Here is a 23285-nt window from a genome sequence, read left to right on the forward strand (position 1 = left end):
GGGATCATTTATGTATAGTTTTTGGGATCCGTCCGGGATCCCGTCGGGGTTATTTTGGGACATTTTCGGGACTATTTCGGGACTATTTAGCGATCATTTGGGGACCCTTCCGGCATCATTTCTGGATGAGTTTCGGATTCCGTCCGGCATACCGTCGGAGTATTTTCGGCATCATTTGCGTACCTTTGAGAGATACATTCTTGATGGTTTCCGGGATCACTACGGGACTTTTTCGGGGTCATTTTGGGTCCCTTCCGCAATCATTTCTGGATGGTTTTCGGGATCCGTCCGGGATACCGTCGGGGCCATTTCGGGGCTATTTCGGGATCATTTAAGGGTATCTTCCGTCATCATTTCTGGATGGTTTTCGGGAACCGTCTGGGATCCAGTCGGTGTCATTTCGGGACTTTTTCTCGACTAAAACGGGATCATTTGGGGACCCTTTCGGCATCATTTCTGGATGGTTTTCGGGATCCGTCCGGGATCCCGTCAGGGTAATTTCGGGACTATTACGGGATCATTTGAGGACCTTTCCGGCATCATTTAATGATAGTTTTCGGGATCCGTCCGGGATACCGACGGGGTCATTTCGGGATCATTTGGGGTACCTACCGGCATCATTTCTGGATGGTTTTCGGGATCCGTTCGGGGTTCCATCGGGGTCATTTCGGGACTTTTCCGGGATCGTTTGGGTTCCCTTCCGGCATCATTTCTGGATGGTTTTAGGGATTCGTCCGGGATACCGTCGGGGTCATTTCAGGACTTTTTCGGGATCATTTGGGGTACCTTCCGGCATCATTTCTACATGTTTTTCTGTATCCGTCCGAGATCCCGTCGGGGTCATTTCGAGACTTTTTCGCAAATAATACGGGATCATTTGGGGATCCTTTCGCCATCATTTCTTGAGGGTTTTCGAGATCCGTCCGGGATCCCGTCAGGGTCATTTCGCAACTATCTGGGGATCATTTGGGAACTTTTCCGACATCATTTGTGGATAGTTTCCGGGATCCGAAAGGGGATCCCTTCAGGGTAATTTCGGGACTATTAAGGGATCATTGGAAGACCTTTCCAGCATCATTTCTGGATAGTTTGCGGGATCCGTAAGGAACCCCGTCGTGGTCATTTTGGGACTTTTTATCCACTAATACGGGATCATTTGAGGACCTTTCCATCATCAGTTCTGAATAGTTTTCGGTATCCGTCAGGGATCCCGACGGGGCCATTTCGGGACTATTTCGGGATAATTTGGGTTACCTACCGGCATAATTTCTGGATGGTTTTCGGTATCCGTCCGGGATCCCGTCGGGGTAATTTCGGAACGTTTTCGGGATCATTTGGGGTCCCTTCTGGCATCATTTCTGGATGGTTTTCGGGATCCGTACGGGATCCCGTTAGGGTCATTTCAGGACTCTTTCGGGATCATTTGGGTCCCTTCCTGCATCATTTCTGCATAGTTTTCTGAATCCGTCTGCGTAATTTCGGGACTATTTCGGGATCGTTTGGTGTACCTTCCGGCATCATTTCTACATGGTTTTCGGGATCCGTCAGGAATCGCGTCGGGATCGTTTCGAGACTTTTTCTTAGCTGATACGGGATCATTTGTGGACCTTTTCGGCATCATTTCTGGATGGTTTTCGTGATCCGTCCGGAATTCCGTCGTGGTCATTTCAGCACTTTTTCGGAATCATTTTGGGTAACTTCCTTCATCATTTCTATATGGTTTTCGGGATCCGTCCGGGATCCCGCCGGGGTCATTTCGGGACTTTTTCGGGACCCTTCCAGGATCATTTTTGTATAGTTTTCGGGATCCCGTCGGGTTGATTTTTGAAAATTTTGGGGACTATTCCGGGATCATTATGGGACTTCGGACCGTCGTGGCCATTTCGGGATTATTTGGGGTATCTTCCGGCATCATTTCTTGATGGTTTTCGGGATTCGTCCGGGATCCCGTCGGTTCATTTCAGAACTTTTTCGGAATCATTTGGGGTACCTTCCGGCATCATTTCTAGATGGTTTTGCGATCCGTTCGGGATCCCGTCGGGGTCATTTCGGGACTTTTTCGCGACTAATACGGGATCGTTTGGGGACCCTTTCGACATCATTTCTGGATGGTTTTCGGGATCCGTCCGGGATCCCGTCAGGGTCATTTTGGGACTATTAGGGGATCATTTGGATATCTTTCTGGCATCTTTTCTGGATAGTTTTCAGGACCCGTTCGGGATCCCGTCTTGCTCATTTCGGGAATTTTTTGGGATCATTTGGGGTCCCTTCCGGCATCATTTCTGGATGGTTTTCGTGATTCGTCCGGGATCCTGTCGGTGTCATTTCGGGACTTTTTCGCGACTAATAAGGGATCATTTTGGGACCTTTTCGCCATCATTTCGGGATGGTTTTCGGGAATCCGGGATCCCATGAGGGTCATTACGGGACTATTTCGGGATCATTTGGGGTACCTACCGGCATCATTTCTGGATGGTTTTCCGGATCCGTCCGGGATCCCGTCAGGGTAATTTGGGACTATTAGGGGATCATTTGAGGCCCTTTCCGGTATCATTTCTGGATAGTTTTCGGGATCCGTCCGGGATACCATCGGGGTCATTTCGGGACTTTTTCGAGATCATTTGAGGTCCCTTCCGGTATCATTTCTGGATGGTTTTCGGGATCCGCCCGGAATCCCGGAAGGGTCATATCGGGACTTTTTCGGGATCATTTGGGGTACCTTCCGGCATCATTTCTAGATGGTTTTGGGGATCCGTCCTGGATTCCGTCGGGGTAATGTCGGGACCTTTTCGGGACCATCTGAGTCCCTCCCGCCATCAATTCTGGATGGTTTTCGGGATTCGACCGGGATCCCGTCGGGGTCATTTCGGGACTTTTTCTCGACAAATAAGGGATCATTAGGGGACCCTTTCGGTATCATTTTTTTATGGTTTTCGGGATCCGTCCGCGATCCCCTGAGGGTCATCTCCGCACTATTTGGGGATCATTTGGGAACCTTTCGGCATAATTTCTGGATAGTTTCCGGGATCCGTCGGGGGCCATTTCGGGACTATTAGCGGATCATTTGAGGACCTTTCCGGCATCATTTCTGTATGGTTTTCGGGATCCGTCCGGGATCCCGTCGGGGTCATTTGGGGACTATTTCGGGATCATTTGGGGTACCTCCCGGCATCATTTCTAGATGGTTTTGGCGATCCGTTCGGGATCCCGTCGGGGTCATTTCGGGACTTTTTCGCGACTAATACGGGATCGTTTGGGGACCCTTTCGACATAATTTCCGGATGGTTTTCGGAATCCGTCCGGGATCCCGTCAGGGTCATTTTGGGACTATTAGGTGATAATTTGGGGATCTTTCTGGCATCATTTCTGGATGGTTTTCGGGATCCATCCGGGATGCCGTCAGGGTCATTTCGGGACTATTAGGGGGATCATTTGAGGACCTTTCCGGCATCATTTCTGGATAGTTTTCGTGATCTGTACGGGAACACATCGGGGTAATTACGAGGCTTTTTCGGGATCATTTGGGGGCCCTTTAGGGGTCATTTCATGACTTTTTCTGTATTGTTTCGGGATCATTTGGGGACCCTTTCGGCATCATTTCTGGATGGTTTTCGGGATCAGGTTTTTTGGGACTACTCCGGGACTTTTTGGAGAGCCTTCCGGGGCATTTCTGGATGGTTTTCGGTATCCGTCCACGATGTCGTGGGGGTCATTTCGTGGCTTTTCTGGATAATTTCGGGATCATTTGGGGATCCTATCAATTTATCAGCTCATTTAGATTTTTTTTTTACTCAATTACAAAAATAAAATGCATTAGACAAAAAAAATGTTTAAACAGATAACTTGATAATCTGGCTGACGTGAATAGCCCATATATTTAATTTTCTCCTTGCGGACGGGGCCGCGGGTAAAGGCTAGTAACTAAATAATAACAAGCATCAATTCTGACAATACCTGCACATGTACCTACGAACTATAAATACAGGATAAAAGACAACAACAGATCAGAACGAAAATCGACACTGATGATGGCAAAACGCCGAAACCGGTTTGTCTCAAAAACAAATTTGACAAGGGATGACGAAAAATCGTTCCAATATACATCATTTATCCACCCTGTCGGAATAGAAATAAGGATTTTCAATTAGAAGAAAATTTTTCTAAGCGGGGTCGCCCCTCGGCAGTGTTTGGCAAGCACTCCGAGTGTATTTCTGCCTCGCATACGCCGTTCGGAGTCGGCCTAAAACAAGTAGGTCCCGTCCCGCCAATTTGTAGGAAAAATTAAAAAAAAGAAGCACGACGTAAATTGGAAGAGAAGCTCGGCCTAAAATCTCTTCGTAGGTTATCGCGCCTTACATTTATTAATTTTTTTTTTATTTCTAACCGTTCTGATCTGGACTCTTTTGCCGGATGGTGCGCAGACAATAACTTATTTTTAAATTCAAGTAAATGCTGTGTTGTATCTTATTCCATCAAGACAACTGCCACATACTTTATCTACAAACTAAATTCTAAATCTCTTAATCGTTGTAAGGAGAGTAAAGACTTGGTTGTAATTTTTGACTCCAAACTCTCTTTTTCTAGTCACTTTGATTTCGTTGTTTCAAAATTTGTTGCATTGGTTGGGTTCAGTAGATGTAACACCAGTGAATTTAAGGACCCTATGACGTTGAAGGCACTTATATATCCTTGGTCAGAAGTGGTATTGAATATTGCTCAATAATATGAAATCTTTTCTATGAATCTAACTCCTATAATTGAGAAGGTTCCAAAATTTTTTACAAAATTGCTTTACGTATGCTTCACCGGCCAGATGGCCTCCCACCATATACCAGCAGTCACAAATTGCTTGTTCTTCAAGCTTTGCATTACAGAAGAACTTTTATCTCACTCATGCTTGCCTATAATGTAATAAACTTGAGCATAAATTGCTCTGATTTATCTACTTTTTTCATTCCATATATTCCACTGCGTGATTTTCGGCATGATAGATTATTTATGGAAATAACTCATAAAACGAATTATGCTATGAATGAACCTATAACTAAGACTAGAAAATTGATTAGTAGTATTATTAATTTTAATAACAGCTTATGTAAGTTTAAGCATGAATTTTTTTCTATTTTTAACTAGTCTGCAAGAAAGCATGTAGTTATCGACATGTAAGATTTGAAGTAGATTATAGTCAGCGCAAAGCATTTATCATACACCAAAGGCATGTCTCAATTGGGTAAATCCAATTTCAAGAGGTTGTCAGCACAATATATATCTTCTCCAACCCAATTGTCCAGTCACCTAACCGTGGCGAATCCTGTTTCATTGACAGCCGAGGCTCTGGCGACCCCAAGTTCCTCAAGGAACTAGGGGGTGTGGAGGGCGGAATGACCTAGAAGGTTTAATGTGGTCATATAAATCGTTCCCGCCTTGTTACCGGAACGTACCGCATCTATATCCGGTAAAGGGCCATCAACATCGGTAACAGTCCCCAAAGCCTTCGGGGAGTGTCTTTATCGTTAATACAACAACAACAACAAAGCATGTACTTTTAGACTGAATGAATTAAATAAATAAATAAAATGCGCGCACAAAGAAATGACTAGTAATTCAGATTGATATTATTGTCAGGTTGACTTAGCACAGTTTTTTTTTAAAGCGAACGACTTATCACATTTACCCATCATTGCCCACAGCACGTAAAAATGAAAAATTTAAAAATTTTTTTTGTGATCGATGTATTTTGAATTCCGTTTTAAAACTGTATTAAAATACAATTTAAAAAAAAGTGACTTAGCACATTTTCACATTAAGCTAACGATATGTATTTATTATTTGTGTTAATATTTTCTGATGAATAGTTAAATATTGTAATTAGCTAAAAAATTAAATAATGTAATTATATGATTTTTTTTTAATTTAATGAAACCAAATTCTGGACTGGTATCCGACCAGAAATGAAAATATCTAAGAAAATTCCAACAAAAAAAAATATAAAGCAAATAATTTTCGTAGGTATTTTGTACGGAACGAACAAAGTGACGTTAGCTACTATGCTTATAACTGAAGACCGCCTAGACCGATGTCGATGATTCACACCAATTGTTAATGATTATGACCAAAAGAATAAATAAAAAAAAATATATCATAAACTAGCGAATATACTAAAAGGAAACTTAATTTCAAAGAAATGATTTCAATTTATGTTGACAATGAATGGCAAGTGTGCGAATAGTATGCAATTCTTTCGGTATGACATTAGAGTTTAGCGAATCCAAGTTTCAATTCCCCTAGCTTTCATCACGACAATCATAGAACCAATCGTTGAGTGTGGTCTGAAAATGGGAAATTAATGTTTTTCACAAGTTAACTATATTTCTCATGTTCTTATGTCGAAAAAAAATTTACTTTGATAGTTTTAAGAACTAAGAAAAGTGAAAAATATCGTTTATAACATGGATATTGCTTCATTATGAAAACAATTACAATATCGACACGGCCACAACCCTACAATGAAATTACCTTTATAAAAAAAAATATCACATACATAGTAGGAATTCAATTCTTTTAATTCATTTTTACATATGTACATATGTATGTACTATTATTAGGAGCATATGTGGGTACTGTGTATCATTCCACAAGCATTTGCAAGCTTAGGACGTGAAAAAATTTGTAATTTTTTTTTGGTGTTGGCTTCCAAATTTACACATAAACAGTTTTTCTTCAAGCGATTCAAATTCATCAAGATCGAGATTTTCACTTTCCATATAATCTTTAATAATTGAAAGCGCTTCCAAAGCTTTAGCTAAAGTAGGCGCAATATTATTGGACTCGTCTTCTGAATTTTCTGTAGCTGATGACTCATGAGATTTTTCTTCTAAGACGGATGACAATATTTCCTCTTCCGTAAGTATTCCAAAACATTGGAGTTCTTCATCGCATCTAACATATTCTTCAAACTCTTCACTATCGATCGGCACATTTATTAATTCTTCAGTGGCCTCCGGGCAATTATTATTAAAAAGAAATCCACCCTATGTTATCAAATCAAAAAATTAAATAATGAATATTTCAACAGAGGATATAAAACATACCCTATGAAAACAGTTTTCTATAGTTTCCTTTTTAACTAGCCACCATGCCCGCTTTGCAAAGTATAAAGCATCCAACATCGAAATAGATTTCACAAAATCTTGGTTTGTTAAGCCTTTTTCGATAGAAAGCAACTGTTTTCGTACAAGTATTTGTCTGAAATGAACTTTGAAGGCATGAATTATTCCTTGATCTAGTGGCTGCAAGATAGATGTGGTATTTGCTGGAAGAAATTCAATTTTGACATTTTCCAGTAATAAGTCAACCACTTTATGGCACGGTGCATTATCAACAAAAAGCAGAACTTTTCTTTGTTGCTTAATCATATCGCGATCAAACTCTTTTAAAATATTTGTCCAAAGCGAGCTAACCATCCAAGCCTTACCCTGGGAGTAATATGGTAAGGGAATACTTTTTCCTTTAAAGCAGCGGGGATTTTTACATTTTCCAATAGCATATATTTTTTTTTCACTTCCATCAGCATTGCATAAAAATAATAGGGTAAGGCGCAATTTTTGGCTCTTTCCTCCTTTCACAGCAGCGCCCTTTCTAGCTAAAGTGCCGCCTGGTAGTGCCTTATAAAACAATCCGCTCTCATCCGCATTAAAAACGTTGCGGGCTTCATAGTCTTTTAATAAATTTTGCAATGTATGTTGTCTGTATTCATCTGCCACTGTAGTGTCGGCGTCCGCCGCCTCTCCAGTTATTTTTGTAAATTTAATGCCCTCTCGCCTTTTCCAGCGTCACAGCCAGCCATTGGTAGGACAAAAATCAACGTGCATCTTATCAGCGAATTCTCTAGCTTTTTTGAGGAGTTGAGCATCTGTAATCCCAACATTTACAGCTCTCATTTGGTCGAACCATTTGGAAAGAGCCTCTTCAACTTCTTTGTTGGGACTTTTGCGCAAACGTTTGCGTTTCCAGCAATTAGTGTCCGCTGATTCCTCCACTTTCTTGCAATTTCTCAAAATCCGATTTATGGTTGAAATGTCGCACTTGAAATGTTGCGCAATCTGATTTTTAGATTTTCCATTACTCTCAACTAAATGAAGTATTTATATTTTTTGTTTAATTGTTAAACTTGTAATTTTTCGCCCTTTGCCAGGCATTTTTCTACTTTGACAACTAGCGATTCTCGATAAATTAGTGGTGTAAATCAAATCAAATATCGATTTTATAGAGCTACCATTGAGCTTCAAAATATGTAAGTACCAAGTAGGTACTTAAGAGGGGAAAATTATATGAGAAATTGATATTACTGCACGAAAAATTTAGTCACTTAAGCGGGTTGGGTAATAAAGCGGGGAGTTACTTAAGAGGGGGATTTTCTTCCCACTTCTTACAAAAAGCAGAGTGCCCAAAAATTTTGGTTACTTAAGCGGGTTAGGCACTTAAGCGGGTGAGTACTTAAGCGGGTTTTACTGTAACCCTTAGCCGGTCCAACACCGGCTTTGCGAACCACAGTATTTCTGAGTAGAACACCTTTCCGTGTAGGGGGCCTTCGGCCACGCTCATAAAAAATAACCCTTAGCCGGTCCAACACCGGCTTTGCAAACCACAGTATTTCTGAGTAGAACACCTCTCCGTGTAGGGGGCCTTCGGCCACGCTTATAAAAAATAACCCTTAGCCGGTCCAACACCGGCTTTACGAACCACAGTATTTCTGAGTAGAACACTTTTCCGTGTAGGCGGCCTTCGGCCGCGCTTATAAAAAATAACCCTTAGCCGGTCCAACACCGGCTTTGCAAACCACAGTATTTCTGAGTAGAACACCTTTCCGTGTAGGCGGCCTTCGGCTGCCCCTATAAAAAATAACCCTTAGCCGATGCAACACCGGCTTCGCGAACAACAGTATTTCTGAGTAGAACACCTTTCCGCGTAGGCGGCCTTCGGCCGCGCTTATAAAAAATAACCCTTAGCCGGTCCAACGACGGCTTCGCGAACAACAGTATTTCTGAGGAGAACACCTCTCCGCGTAGGCGGCCTTCGGCCGTGCTTATAAAAATAACCCTTAGCCGGTCCAACACCGGCTTCGCGAACCACAGTTTTTCTGAGTAGAACACCTTTCCGTGTAAGCGGCCTTTGGCCGCGCTTATAAAAAATAACCCTTTGCCGGTCCAACACCGGCTTCGCGAACAACAGTATTTCTGAGTAGAACAACTTTCCGCGTAGGCGGCCTTCGGCCGCGCTTATAATAAATAACCCTTAGCCGGTCCAACACCGGCTTCGCGAACAGTATTTCTGAGTAGAACACTTTTCCTCTAAAGCGTGTAAAATCAGACGAATTTTTGCAATGAAGACGAACCTACTGCACCATGAAATATTAATAGGGGGCATGACCCCAGGATCCTATTACTACTACTACTGTTAATTTGTGGAAATGGATTGGTACTTGGTGTTTTTTAGATGTGGCAGCACAGATTTGTAATGCCATAAAATATATCTACGTATACACATATAAAAGTTGTATAGAAATTTGCAAAATTTAACAACAAATAACTTTTAAATTATAAGTTTGCGCACTTTAAAATATATATTTTTTTGATCGGGAGAAGTCCCTTTTTCATTTGATACCAAGTTTAACCCCGAACTCGGGGGGTGCTAAACTAAATCGCTGCCAACTTGAATTGCACATTTGTATATTGGCTAGAAAATGTCTTGATTCCGCTCTTGAATCAGAAATTAATGTTGCTAATGGTTCTGGCGGGCATTCCTCTAGCTGAACTTTTCCTGACGCGCAACACATTCCAGGCGTTTCGCTTTTAAATCTTAGTGCACAGCAAAATGGACATACATTGTTCATAATGCCAATTACCACAAATTTATGCAAACTGTAATCGATATCGTTGTTATATTGAAATACGGCACCACTCAAAGGAATATTACGACCTGATGTACCGTTGTTCGTCTGATCGACGTTTTCGTTGCATCTATTTTGTGTTCTCCGCGACCGACGTCCAATAGTGGTACTTGCCCTGGAAGCCATTTTGTAATTCACTCCACTTTTCACGAAAACTAACAGCCCAAAACTTAAATAAATGCTCTTTGTTATACACAACTTTTCACTAAAAGAAACTCGTTTGTAGCAGCACAAATACTTTAAGAATGAGCTCGTAAATAAATTCGTGAAATAAATTGTATTTACTATTGCAAAAAGTAAAGCGCAATTTAAAATTTGTAATTTTAAATATTTCTACGTACATATGTATGTATGTCTGTGAATGAGTTTTCTTAATTTGAAATCGCAGGCGGCTACCTGCTGAACAGATAGAACCGAAAATATTCATACAACAATATTGTTTGGAAACAATTTGAAATATTTTATGTACATATACATAAGTGATTTGTAGGAAATTTCTTATTGTAAATTAAATAAATTAAATGTTTGTTCAATAGGGAAATGGATAGGGACAGGGATGGGGATAGGGATTTACCTTATATATCGCCTTACCAATTTTCAGTAGTCTAACATTAATACTTCCATAGATATTGAGTATGAGATCCCATTTGTATGGGAGGTGCCACGCCCTCTTTTCCGATTTCAAAAAGGGATACAAATAAGGATGGATACTTTACCTTATATAACGCCTTACCAAATTTCAGTAGTCTAGGATTAATAGTTGCATAGATATTAAGTATGAAAGGTCCCATTTGTATAGGAGGTGCCGCGCCCCCTTTTCCGCTTTCAAAAAGGGATAGGGACTTACCTTACATAACGCCTTACCAAATTTCAGTAGTCTAGGATTAATACTTCCAAAGATATTGAGTATGAAAAATCCCATTTTTATGGGAGGTGCTATGCCCCCTTTTCCGATTTCAAAAATAAAGTACATAAGAACCATGCGCGGCCATGTACCTGGCCTGTGTGTAAGTTTGGTTAAAATCCGTCCACACGTTTGATCGTCAAGCGGTGACAGGAAAAAAAGTGTTTAATTTTTATAATATGCATAGATGCGAAAGTTTAGATGTGTGGATGTCCAGACGTTTGTCTTTCTGACTAAATCACGCAAGAATAGATTGACGGATCCGGATGAAATTTAGAACACATATAAACAATAGTCTTCTGTCTAACACTTTTCGAAAATGGAAAAAATAATAAATAAATAATAATTTTTTTTACACATTACTAACAGACCCGGCAGACGTTGTTCTGCCCTAAATTTGGTCTATCTACATACATTTTAATAAGCTTTCTCCGTCTAACTCTGCCCTCTACACTTTTTCCTAATTTCTCCATCTTCGTCTCATTCTATCTCTTTCTCAGTCTCCTTCTCTCTTTTCTCAAGTTTTTCTCATTCTTCTTTATCTCTTATTGCCAGTCCCAGGGGGTGGTATGTATTTTGTTCCAGTCCTATTCGGAGCCTCAGTCCCAGTCCCACTCCGAGTATCAGTCTCAGTCTCAGTCCCAGTCCTAGTCCCAATCCCAGTCCCAGTCCGTCTCTGGTCCCTCCCGAAAACAAGCATTGTAAATACTAATATAGGCAAATGTATATACCAAATTTCAGGCAAATCGAATAGGACGTATGTATATAGGTATGTGGGTATTATTAATTCATATCTTTATTTCGGCTTCGCATGCATATTTATCAGTTTTGCCAGGTTGATGCGAATAAATCGAATATCACAATGAAAATTACTTTAAAGCTCTCAGCAAAAGCTTTCATTTGATATCCATAATATATACACATTATAGAGAAATCCGGGTCCATGTTTTGGCCTATACCTCGAGACCCTAGTCACCCAGCCGTGTAAAACGTACTCTGTACTAAAGCACACATCAACAACTTCAATTTGATACCCATAATGCAAAAACACATTCTATGCGTATCCGGGTCCATGTTTTGGCTCATATCCCGAGACCTTAGTCACCCAGCGGTGTAAAACTTACTCTGTACTAAAGCATACATCAAGAGATTCAATTTGATACTCATAATGTAAAAACACATTCTAGGTGTATCCGGGTCGACGTTTTGGCTTATATCTCGAGACCCTAGTCACCCAGCGGCATAAAACTTACTGTATACTAAAGCACACATCAACAGCTTCAATACGACACCCATAATGTAAAAACACATCTTAGTTTTACCATGATCCACGTTTTGGCCTATATCTCTAGACCCTAGTCACCAGTAGGTATGAAAAATATCCTGTACTAATTTAAATTTAAAATTCTTAATTCTAAAATATGAAATACGAAAAACTTTCGTCTGGATCGAAGGAACCTACAGCTTAAATGTGGTGATGATTGAAGTATGGGAAACACGTTTTCATAGCGAACAAACACACAGAATTAAATTTTTATAGAATACTAGCTTTACCCGGCGTACGTTGTAACGCCCGAGATCGAATGAATGTTGCGTTATTTTTTCTGTTTTATTTGTTGATAATCTATATATTAATACGCTAACAAAATTTCCATACAATCAATTGACAGGCTGTTTCGCATACTTAGCATACGTAAAATAATATAAAAGTTATTTGAATCGATTCGTATTGATCAGCCGCAGTACATAGGCCTATTTTTGTTAACAAATATTACTCTATTTGTTTATAATTAATAGAAAATTTTTTTTGTAAATTCGAAAAATTCATACAGATATCGTAATTCTTTATCGTGCACAAGCGCGCCATCTTTGGGAAAAATTATCCAAGTTTTCTAATGCGAATTTCAAAGACCTAAACCTTTATGCACAAGTTATGCAAAAAGTTACAAAAATATAACATTACATTTTTTATATTGCCTTTTATGCTAATTACGAAACAAAAAAACTTCCCAAAAACTTTTTTGATTTTAGATCAGAGCGGCAACCGGCATCATAGCGGCCGTCTTGCATAGGCAGTATATTACCCACTATATTTATTATTAGGCTAACTTTGTTGGATTATATATCCATTAATCAGATGCTTAGATCCCAAAACCTTAATTGGTTTATGTCGCTTAAAGTAGTGAAATCAATTTTATTTTAGTAAATATGATTGCATGAATAATTTCAATGTTTTTGTTTGTTTTTCCTTTCTTCCTAATTTATTCTGCTGTGTTATATCTTAGTATTATATTGTTCACAGACGATATTTTATGGTAGATATGGTCATATATATTCATGAAATGAAGTGTTTACAAATTTAATACAAATTAATTACGTACATAGATCTCAATGGGATCCCAACATTAAATATCCGAATATTAGAATCTTCATAGTTCCACAATGATCACATTAAAACCCGGAAAAAAGTATAAGAGCACTTATTGCGTTTTTATATGGAACTGTCTGTTCACTTCACTTAATTTTTCGCAATTTAAGTACTTTATTTTTTTTTCTTTAATTAAACATTTTTTTAGTAAACTCTGCCTTCTTTCTCATTACATAATTTTTTTATTTTATTTTTTATGAAGGTATTCTCTATTTTACTCGAAATTTTTGTTTTGTGTCACACTTACATATTAGATATGTATTTATACCAACTTAAACCGGTGGCGTGAAATAGGCTAAATTCCTTTAGCAAATTTCTTAATTTTTAACTAAAAGTTCGTGTTTTTTGAATTATGACACTATTGACGTAAATGGGCGATATGTGTATATGGGTGATATAGGCCTACTGGGGAACCGAGTTCCCAAAACTAAATTCGGTATCGCGCCAACGGGGACCTTCCGGGTGGTGTGGAAAAACCTATTTTTCAATTCAATTTCAAGTAATTTCACCATGATTCTATGTCAATTTCATATGATTTTACATAATTTTTATATTTTTGTTTAAGGAGCTCCATACCAAAACGTTATAATTACATGTGAAAAGTTTGTAGAAAATTTAAGAAAATACAATCAAAAAGTACAAAGTCTTAGATCAAATTCAAAATTTTAAAGAAAAAGTTAAGTAAGTTAGACCAGTTTGCTATATTTCCAACACTTGATGCATAGACTGAGTTGAAAAAAATACACGTTGGTCGAATATGTGATGGTGTGGTGACATAAGGTCAACGGCCATAAAGTCAATGGGCCTTATTACCATTTTGAATGGAAACAAGTTTGATTGAAGCTTTGCACACGTATCAAGGCTCGATGACAATGCATTAATGTGATGGTGTGGTGACATAAGGTCAACGACCATAAGGTCAATTGGCCTTATTACCACTTTGGATGGCCATAAGTTTGATTGAACTTTGCACACGTATCAAGGCTCGATGACAATGCATTAATGTGAATGTGTGGTGACATAAGGTCAACGGCCATAAGGTCAATTGGCCTTATTTCCACTTTGAATGCACCGTAGCGAGCGCGGCCTCGATCCACTTCCACTGTTGTTTCGGGATCCTGCCATCTTCGCTGCTCTCATCTATAATGCCAATAATTTGCCGACCCTTGACAATTTCGGCGAAAGACCGCGTCCAGCCTCCCTGCGTCTTGGCCCTTTTCGGTGCCGTGGGGTTGGATTCATCCATGGACCACTGGCGTTTCGAGGTTTCATCACTCTCGACTAAAACTTTTAAAATTACTTGAACTAAAAAATTAAAAATAAATAATAGTTTAAAAAAACACGCTTTTATACCAAACCGATCTAAAAAATAGAAAATAATTTTCAATCAAAAAGAGTTTATATAACAGTAGTAGAAGGTCAAACAATTGTTTCTAGTTAATCACCTCAAAATAAAATTATAATAAAATTTAAGTTATTAACAGAATAATTTAATTCACAGTAAAAAGCGTGGGGTGCTTGATATTGAATGTTACAATCATTCTATTGGCAACTATCTGAGAGGAAAGGTATGAAAAGCGAAAAAGGATTTTTTAAAATATGAGTTGGAAAGCTTATACTCGAAGAAGGATGAGATAAATGCCGAGTTATTATTTATCCATTTAAGATTGGCAGAACAACTACCTACGACTGCATTAATGGAATGTTCCGACCACATTAAGACAGAGGTCGATCAAGAACTACAACAAAAATACAGGCCGCTGAACCGAAAATTGGACAAGCTGGCAGGACGGCGAGAGGGTAACCAAAACACTCACCAGTTTCATGACAAGTTCGTTAACCTCACAACAGTGGCCATTACCAAAGAAGAGGCACAACTTCTCGAAAAGGGCCTGAAGCACAATATCATGGACCAGAATACAGTAAGAAAAACGGAGCAAGCGATTGTAGATGCGGAGATCGCAATATCATTGATACCACAGGAAGAACAGGAGCACGCAAGACACATGTGCAGGGAAATCATAAAAAAGGAGGTGAAAGCACAGGAAGGACAAAAACCGAATACAGAGGAGAAACCAATAAAGAATCTACGGCATAAACTAAGGAAAAACAATATTGTCACAACGAAAGCGGACAAAGGAAACACCACTGTGCTAATCGAAAAAGAGCTATATATATCCAAAACCGAGGATCTCATAGAGGAAATGAAATGTCGCAGAATGAGAGAGGATCCCACAGATGAATACCAAAAACAAATCAAAGTTGCTATAAAAAATGCAACCAATATAGTTGATTCTAACATGGCACATAGATTGGTCCAAATGAATCCTTCGGCTCCTCCACTGGTTGCGCTGCCAAAAATCCACACGCCAATGAGGCCCATCATTAATTTTAAATTGGCACCATGTTACAAACTGTCCAAATATTTAAAAACGATATTGATAGATACTCTTGAGCTAAGGAACGAATATGCAATAGCTAACACAACAGAACTAATAGAGAGACTCGAGACCGTAGAGCTAACAAGAAACAGCAAATCGGTATCTTTTGACATAAAGATTTATACCCATCTATACCACTATCGGAGACTTTGGACATAGTTAGCTCAACCATAGTTCATAACACAAAAAACAAAGTGAAAAGTATGCAAATCACAAATACGCCAAAAACCACTTTACGTCAAAACTATTTTCAATTCAACAATAAAATATATAGACAAACAAACGGTCTTGGAATGGGAAGCCCACAACAGCAATTCTTATGGAAGTGTTCATGCAAAATCTGGAAGAAAAGTACGTACAGGAGCTGAAGTCCAAATTAGGCGTGTCATTTTATGCTAGATACGTGGATGACATAATATACGTTTTAACTACTAATAACGAAGAGCTTGTACTGGAGTACCTCAACAAGCAGCACGGAAATATAAAATTTACAATGGAAACCGAAAAAGACGGAGGAATCAGCTATCTAGACCTCGCGATAAATATTGATAAAGAAGCCAAAAGATTTAATTATGACATATATAGAAAGTCAACGGCCACCGACACAATAATACACAATACCTCAAATCACCCTCAACTGCATAAAAATGCAGCATTAAGGCACTTGGTACATAGACTTGAAAGAACACCTCTTACACAAGAGGCATATAAGAGAGAACTTGAGGTCATATATAATATCGCCGCAAACAACGGATATAAACAAGCACTAGTAGATAAGCTCAGAAGGACAAATGGAGAACCAAAAAGAAATAATGAAAAGGAAAATAATAGCTGGACGACTATGACATATACTGGGAAAGCAACATATAAATTGGCAAACTTCTTTAAAAAATACAACATTAACACAGCATTCAAAACATCGAACAATCTAGGGCGAAAACTAAGAACTAACATTAACTCAGAGGATCCGTTTAGCAGCCACGGCGTATACAAGCTTACCTGCGGATGCCAGCATAGTTACATAGGACAAACAAGACGGCAAATAAGAACGAGGTTCAGAGAACATATTAGAGATTACAAAAAAAAAATACGGAATCCAAACATTATACCCGAGTCTAACTTCGCGAATCACATGGTCGAGAATGAATGTTCCCCAGCAAACATCAATAAAGCAGTTAGGGTTCTTCACATACAAGCAATAGGCCGACGTCTCAACGTACTCGAAAACATGGAAATCTACAAACAGAAAACTTTCGACGGTAGAATAATAAACGAACATATAAACACAATTTCTGACACAATATTCGAGCATTTAAAACTTGTTTACAGGAAACAACTTAATCAAACAGGTACAACAGACAAACACACAACAACAAATAAACACAAAACAAAAAACCGACAAAGAAGGTCAAACGACTAAAATCACATATTTCTACCTACCCCAGTCAGCCACACAAATCGATTAGTAAACCACCCTCGGCTCTGAATGAACACACAGCACATACACATAACTAAATATACACAAGCATCAATTTGACAATACCTGTTCATATACCTACGAACTATAAATACAGGACAAACGAAAACAACAGATCAGAACGAAAATCGACACTGATGATGGCACAACGCCGAAACCGGTTTGTCTCAAAACCAAATTTGACAAGGGATGACGGAAAATCGTTCCAATATACATCATATGAAATGTAGTCAAATGCACCCCACTCTGAATTAAATTATTCTGTTAATAACTTAAATTTTATTATAATTTTATTTTGAGGTGATTAGCTATAAACGATTGTTTGACCTTCTACTACTGTTATATAAACTCTTTTTAATTGAAAATTATTTTCTATTTTTTAGTTCGGTTTGGTATAAAAGGGTGTTTTTTTAAACTATTATTTATTATATATTTAGATTTGCGTGCTCTCATACATATGTTGAGTACACATATAAAATATGTATACGCCCGTGTACTAAATTTGGTGAAGATATTTCATATTTTTTCTCAGGTTATCGTGCTAGCGGACGGTAGAGAGGACATACGGAAAGCTAGGTATAAAGGTGGGTGTGGTTTCCGATCGATTCCGCTCATTTTTACAAGAAAAAGTTTTTGTCATAAAAATAATCCCATTGGTAGATTTTTGTTGGATTTCCGGCATGTATAGTATTACAGAGGGATTACAAAACAATTGAATAAAAATTGTAATAGAATTTTTACTGTCGTACTTTACTATATTTATTTAACAAGGGGCTCTTCCACTCCCAGCGAATATAGCGAGTTCTTAACCGCTGTTGGAAGAACTTTGTTAAAGGCCCCTTCCATTTCGAGAGAAACGACGAGCGTAAATTCTTTGAAGGCAAGCCCCTTCTCTATCTTGAGGTCATAGTGTGGAGAGTTGTCTCTACGCACTTGCCTTTAGAATAAGCATACTGACTGTTGGAGATTAGCGCGGGAGTTGCCGATCTCCTGATGTAGCTATCTAGCAGTCTCTCTAGAACTTTTTGGAGGAAAGAGGTCAGACTTGTTCGTCTGAGGTCCTTAGGGTTATTGCAGGATGTCCTGCTTCCTTTGGATATGAAGACCACCTTAGTCCTGGTCCATTTCGTGGGGTTACAGGTCAAGTTAAGGCATGCTTTGAAGATTTAAGCTAGTAGCGGGCTTATAAGGTCGCTTGCAGTTCAGCGGGGAATATTCCATCCAATCCTGGAGAACTTTAGGGTTTAAAGTCCTTGATTGCCCAAATAACTCCTTTTTTGTTGACAATATGGTCCAAGTGTCTAGACGCTCTAGGTTTATATTGCGGGTACGAGAGGTATGGTTGAGAGGTGCAGCCTGGAAAGTGAGCACTGATTTAGTTCAGTGTCTCTTAGCTGTACGAATACAACTAGGAGGTGTGTGGTTTTCAGAGAATTCTTCAATGTTATTTGTGAATTTCTTCTAGGATTCCATTTTGGCTCTCTGGATTAATTTCTGAAAAGATTTTAAGTCGTCCCTGTTGGATGACCAGATCCCTGCCTGCTTAGTCCGGTTAAAGAGTTTCTGCTTTTTCCCGCTGATTGGAGATTTCGGGGGTCCACCAATAGGGTTTCATTTTACCCCTCAAGAACTTCCGTCCAATTCGATGTGACAAAAGTTGGCTTGTCCCCAGAGTTGCATATACAAAGGTTGTTACTGATAATAAAGTCGAAAGGAGCCCAATGCGAGGTAGTGCGTATTGGCATCGACCCCAATTATTATAGGGAGCCCTTTGGGAGGGGCTTTCCTTACCGCTTTGCTTAGCCGATCCTGGGCATAAATGGGGTGGTCATGCGCAAGGTACGTGGACATAAGCTTGGAAGTGAAATCCTGCAGCTCAAGGCTAATGCAGGTAAAGGCTTCATCACTAAAAAGAGGCAGTATAATATGAGACAGAGTTTTCTTGATCAGATTGAATGATCTGATTCTACCTATAACGGGCGGTGTCACCAGCTGGTACTCCTCAGATTTGAGCTCACAGACCCTGGTGCCAACTATCCAATGTTCATGGACTAGATCGACCGCCTCTGATGTTTTACAGCAGCATTGCACCCCATTGTACGCATCCCGCCTGGATATTTAATTTTAAAACATATCGCCGTAGAAACTGCGATATCTAATATCGGCCAAACGGAATTTATGGTCGTGTGCCTGAGCTTCGGCCACAATTGAGCCGAAGGATTGGTGCCAGGGTGCAGAAATGGTAGAACATACTATACATGTGTACACGGATGGTTCCGAATTAATGGAAGGGATCGGGTCTGCTGTTTACACTGTCGATCCAAAAATAAGTAGATCCTACTGGCTTCCAGATTACTGCATAGTCTTTCAGGCGGGAATTATAGCGGCGAAGAAAACAGAATGAACTCAATATATGTGTTGATAGCCAGCGGAGTTTAAGGCAATAATCTCAGACAGTTCTTTATCACGAAGTGTTCTGGAATGAAAACATACATTGCAAAAACTTTACTCGGGCCGGATCTATAATGGGTTCCCGGCCACAATGGGATAGAAGGTAGCAAAAAGGCCAATGATTTGGCAAAGGGGGCGCAGCACTTGCTTAATCGACGGTAAACGTCCCAATCCGTTTGAGAGAAATTAAAAGGAGACAGAAATTGTATATGATCAAGCAGGAATGCCGTGGAAAAAAAGCGTGGGGCTGCAAAATTTGTAAGATCATGTTCAAAGCCTACGATATTAGACTCAGAAATTGGCTCATATCTCTGAAGACTCTGAAGAGAGAAGACTTAAGGCTCATGATGGGCATACTAACAGAACATTGCCTAGTAACCGGTTGGGGTTCTTCCGTTTGTTCTTCAAACAAATTATGGTAACACTATGGACTCGTTCAGTCTATGTGAGGTCTTTATTGACCGGTCAATTCAACCTCACCTAACCTTCGTAGTAAGTCTGCTTTTCAAAACGTAGGCAAAGATGTGGCCAGCTGTTTGTGTGGGTTTTAGTCAATCTCACACATACCTGTGTTCATAAGCAATAATTGCTTAAGTCCAATGAAGGATAGATATTCTTCCACAACGTGTTGTACGAGTACGTTGCTGTGCTGGTTGACATATCTACACTTCCCCTTGCGTTAAGCCTATGGTAGACACATACATATATACTGGTATGTATGTAGTAGCGCACAAACTTCTTGAAGAGTTTTATTGCTCATCTTTAGCTGATAGAAATCTTAATTGTCGACCCAAATAAATACACCATGTGTATCCGCTAGATGCAGGCCATATCTGTCCACGTCTCGCTGTGTGCAAAATAGACCTCAGTAAGCTTTCCGAAAATTTATATAAAAGAAAGCAATGTATTTTTTTGAATTGCTTATACTAATGCTTTATTATAATACCTAAATATTTCTCTTTTGTAAACAAGTATGTGTAAACAATAAAGTTAAGCTTATTTGTAAATATTGAAATGCTCAAAAATGTTGAAATAATGTGCGCCTTCATTGAAACGATGATGCTTTTGATCAATTTATAAAAACACTTCCTTAAATCAAAAGCAGCCGCAGCTTTGTTATGAATGGTTATAAATTTATGATGGAACTATAAATGAAGATGTTACCCTGCATTAAAACAATCAAACTAGTTCGAAAAAATACCACTTCATAACTAAAATTTTCTGAAGGACATCAAATTAGTCTAAACAAGACTTAATATGGTCCTAGAGATTTAAGAGTACCTTTATATATAGTGAAGAAAGCAGCATAAAATATGCCCTTAAATAATGACTTTGGATTTCGAAGCTTAGCATTAGCCATTGTAAAAAAATCGATTCAACTAAAAGCGTTCAATTTCCTGTTGACTTCAACTACTTCATTTAAAATGGGATTTTGAGTAACGTGTTACCTAACTTTGGCCCTTTTATATAAAAGTTGTTAGTAGTCTTTATTTATCAAATATTTTTATTTGACATTTTATAAGGTCAGACCTCATCCCCTGGCCTTACAACGCAATGGAGGTATCCTTTTTTCTCTGTTTTTGAGGACTAGTGACAATAGGAATACTTTACGGAACAGATTTCTTCATCAATTATCATAACAAGACTAGACAGGGAGCTCTTGGTCTTTTATTCCTTGCAATATGCTCATGCCTGCATTAAGTTCCTACAGCTGATCATGTGAGCTCCGCTCTCATCACCATCAGGGCTACAAATATTCGGAGAATTTTCTCCCTTATACTCCAAAACTTTCCCATTTACTTCTCAGTCCAAAGTAGTACTCTTTGCCAATTATTCTCCTTTTGATTGCTAAGCTGGCATTGTTTTCTCTGTTGATTCTGATACCGAGATAGATGTGCTGACATTTTGCGTGGTAAACGCTTTAGAAAAAATAATTCATTTTTCACTCGTAATCAATTATAAAAGCGAAAGAAATTAAAACAAATATTTATATTTAATCTTTAGTTTAGTTACTAAGCTACTAAAAAAATAGTCTTCCCATTTTATTGTTTATTAATAATGGTTTTCAATTTATGTAGTTGTAGCTTTTTGACATAATTTTCTAAGAGCTATCTGTCAAAAATGCTGCAGCTAAATATAAAGTATGCAGGAAAGCACCTTTGGAAGAAATTGAAAAAATCGTCAAAAATACCTGTTTTCATCTATTTATTCAATCAAATATTAATATTATAGTATATAATATAATATGATCTTTTAATCATTCTGATGAAAAAAGTTTCCTTGTGGTTTAATTTCAGCAAAAAAGGTTACAGTTTAAACTTAGTGTTTTCTCAAAAAAGTTAGTTCCATCTTTTGGCACTTTTTCCCATTTCTCCCCAATCAGTTCAGCTGACAGGTAGAAGTCGGCAACTGGTAGCCAACGAACAGCCTTCTTTTGGCGCCGGAGACAGCAAAGCATATTTAAATACAAACGTGGTCTATCATGGCTATTAAATCAAATTTTTAAACTGTGCGCCGCAGTGCTTTAACTTAGCACACTTTTGATTACACATCCAGCCTTTTATTTTTTATGAGTGCTCCGCAATGCACTTGTGGCGGCAATTCCGTTGTTTACATTTTACACGTTTGTCGTGTAAACACAGAGGAGAGCAAACAATTTCGAAGCTTAAAAATTTTGGAGCTATAATGCATATATGTATAAAGCATATATGCTCTTATGTATTTATTAATAACCCAATAAACATTTTTGATGTGTAAACATATCTACATAGTTTCTCACGGTATGGGGGAATCCTCAATGTAAGCGTAAGCTTAAGCGTAGTCTTGTGGGGGATAAAGGTAGAATGTAAGCGCAGGCGTTGTGTGGGGGGAAAGGAAAGGAAAACTAGGAGAACTATTATTACAAATACGGTTTCGGTTATGCCGGAAAGCCACAGATATATAAATACTCGAACTTGTACAAATAAACTTAAAATATGATATTTCTTATATTTCTATAAGTTTCTGGTTTTCTCGAGATACACAACTCCAGAATACCTGCAACGCGGTATTGCAATTTTAGCAAAAATATACTAAATTTATTATCTTTATTACCTAGGTATTTTTATTTTAATACATATTACTTACTGTAATTTTTTCAGGTAAGATACGATCTGATTTAACACAATACGGCGGAATATCAACAGAAATGGGTAAGAATATTTTCTTTTTGTTTATTCTTTGGTTGCTTTCTTTATCCATTTTTGATTTGGTTTGGTATTTGTATGAATATTTTATGTGAGTTTTTATCTTATTTAAATACATCGACCATTCCATGAAAAATATTAAATTTTGGCCCATTTTTTAATAGTTCTCATTATAACTTTTTAATACTAATATATTTTAATTATATCATACCTTAATGTGGCGAAGTAGACGGATTGAAAATTAATATAACAACCACATACGCACCAACCTTAGATCTTTCAACAACCATTAGTTTCAATCCAAAGTATTAGATATCCGAAAAAATTCAGAATTTTTATTTCAGGGAATACCCCTGGAATATATACATTTAACTTTATATAAGCAAATGGGAGTAAATTTACATGCATTTACAATGCTTCAGATAACCACAGCGCAATTTTTTCAATTTC

General features: G+C 38.5%; 1 protein-coding gene across 2 annotated transcripts in view; it reads left to right on the forward strand.

Annotated features, from left to right (window-relative positions):
• Nucleotides 1-23285, forward strand: part of Ubx (Ultrabithorax) — a 682601-nt gene that overhangs the window by 88789 nt on the left and 570527 nt on the right. Inside the window, exon 2 of one of the 2 annotated variants that reach the window (XM_067760249.1) lies at nucleotides 22791-22841. The exons of the other annotated variant lie outside the window; for it this stretch is intronic. Coding sequence (XP_067616350.1) covers nucleotides 22791-22841 — 51 coding nt within the window. The remainder of the gene's footprint in view (nucleotides 1-22790; nucleotides 22842-23285) is intronic. 2 annotated transcript variants of the gene reach the window in all.

The sequence above is a fragment of the Eurosta solidaginis genome, chromosome 1, assembly GCF_040869045.1.
Source record: "Eurosta solidaginis isolate ZX-2024a chromosome 1, ASM4086904v1, whole genome shotgun sequence".
Classification (NCBI taxonomy): domain Eukaryota; kingdom Metazoa; phylum Arthropoda; class Insecta; order Diptera; family Tephritidae; genus Eurosta; species Eurosta solidaginis.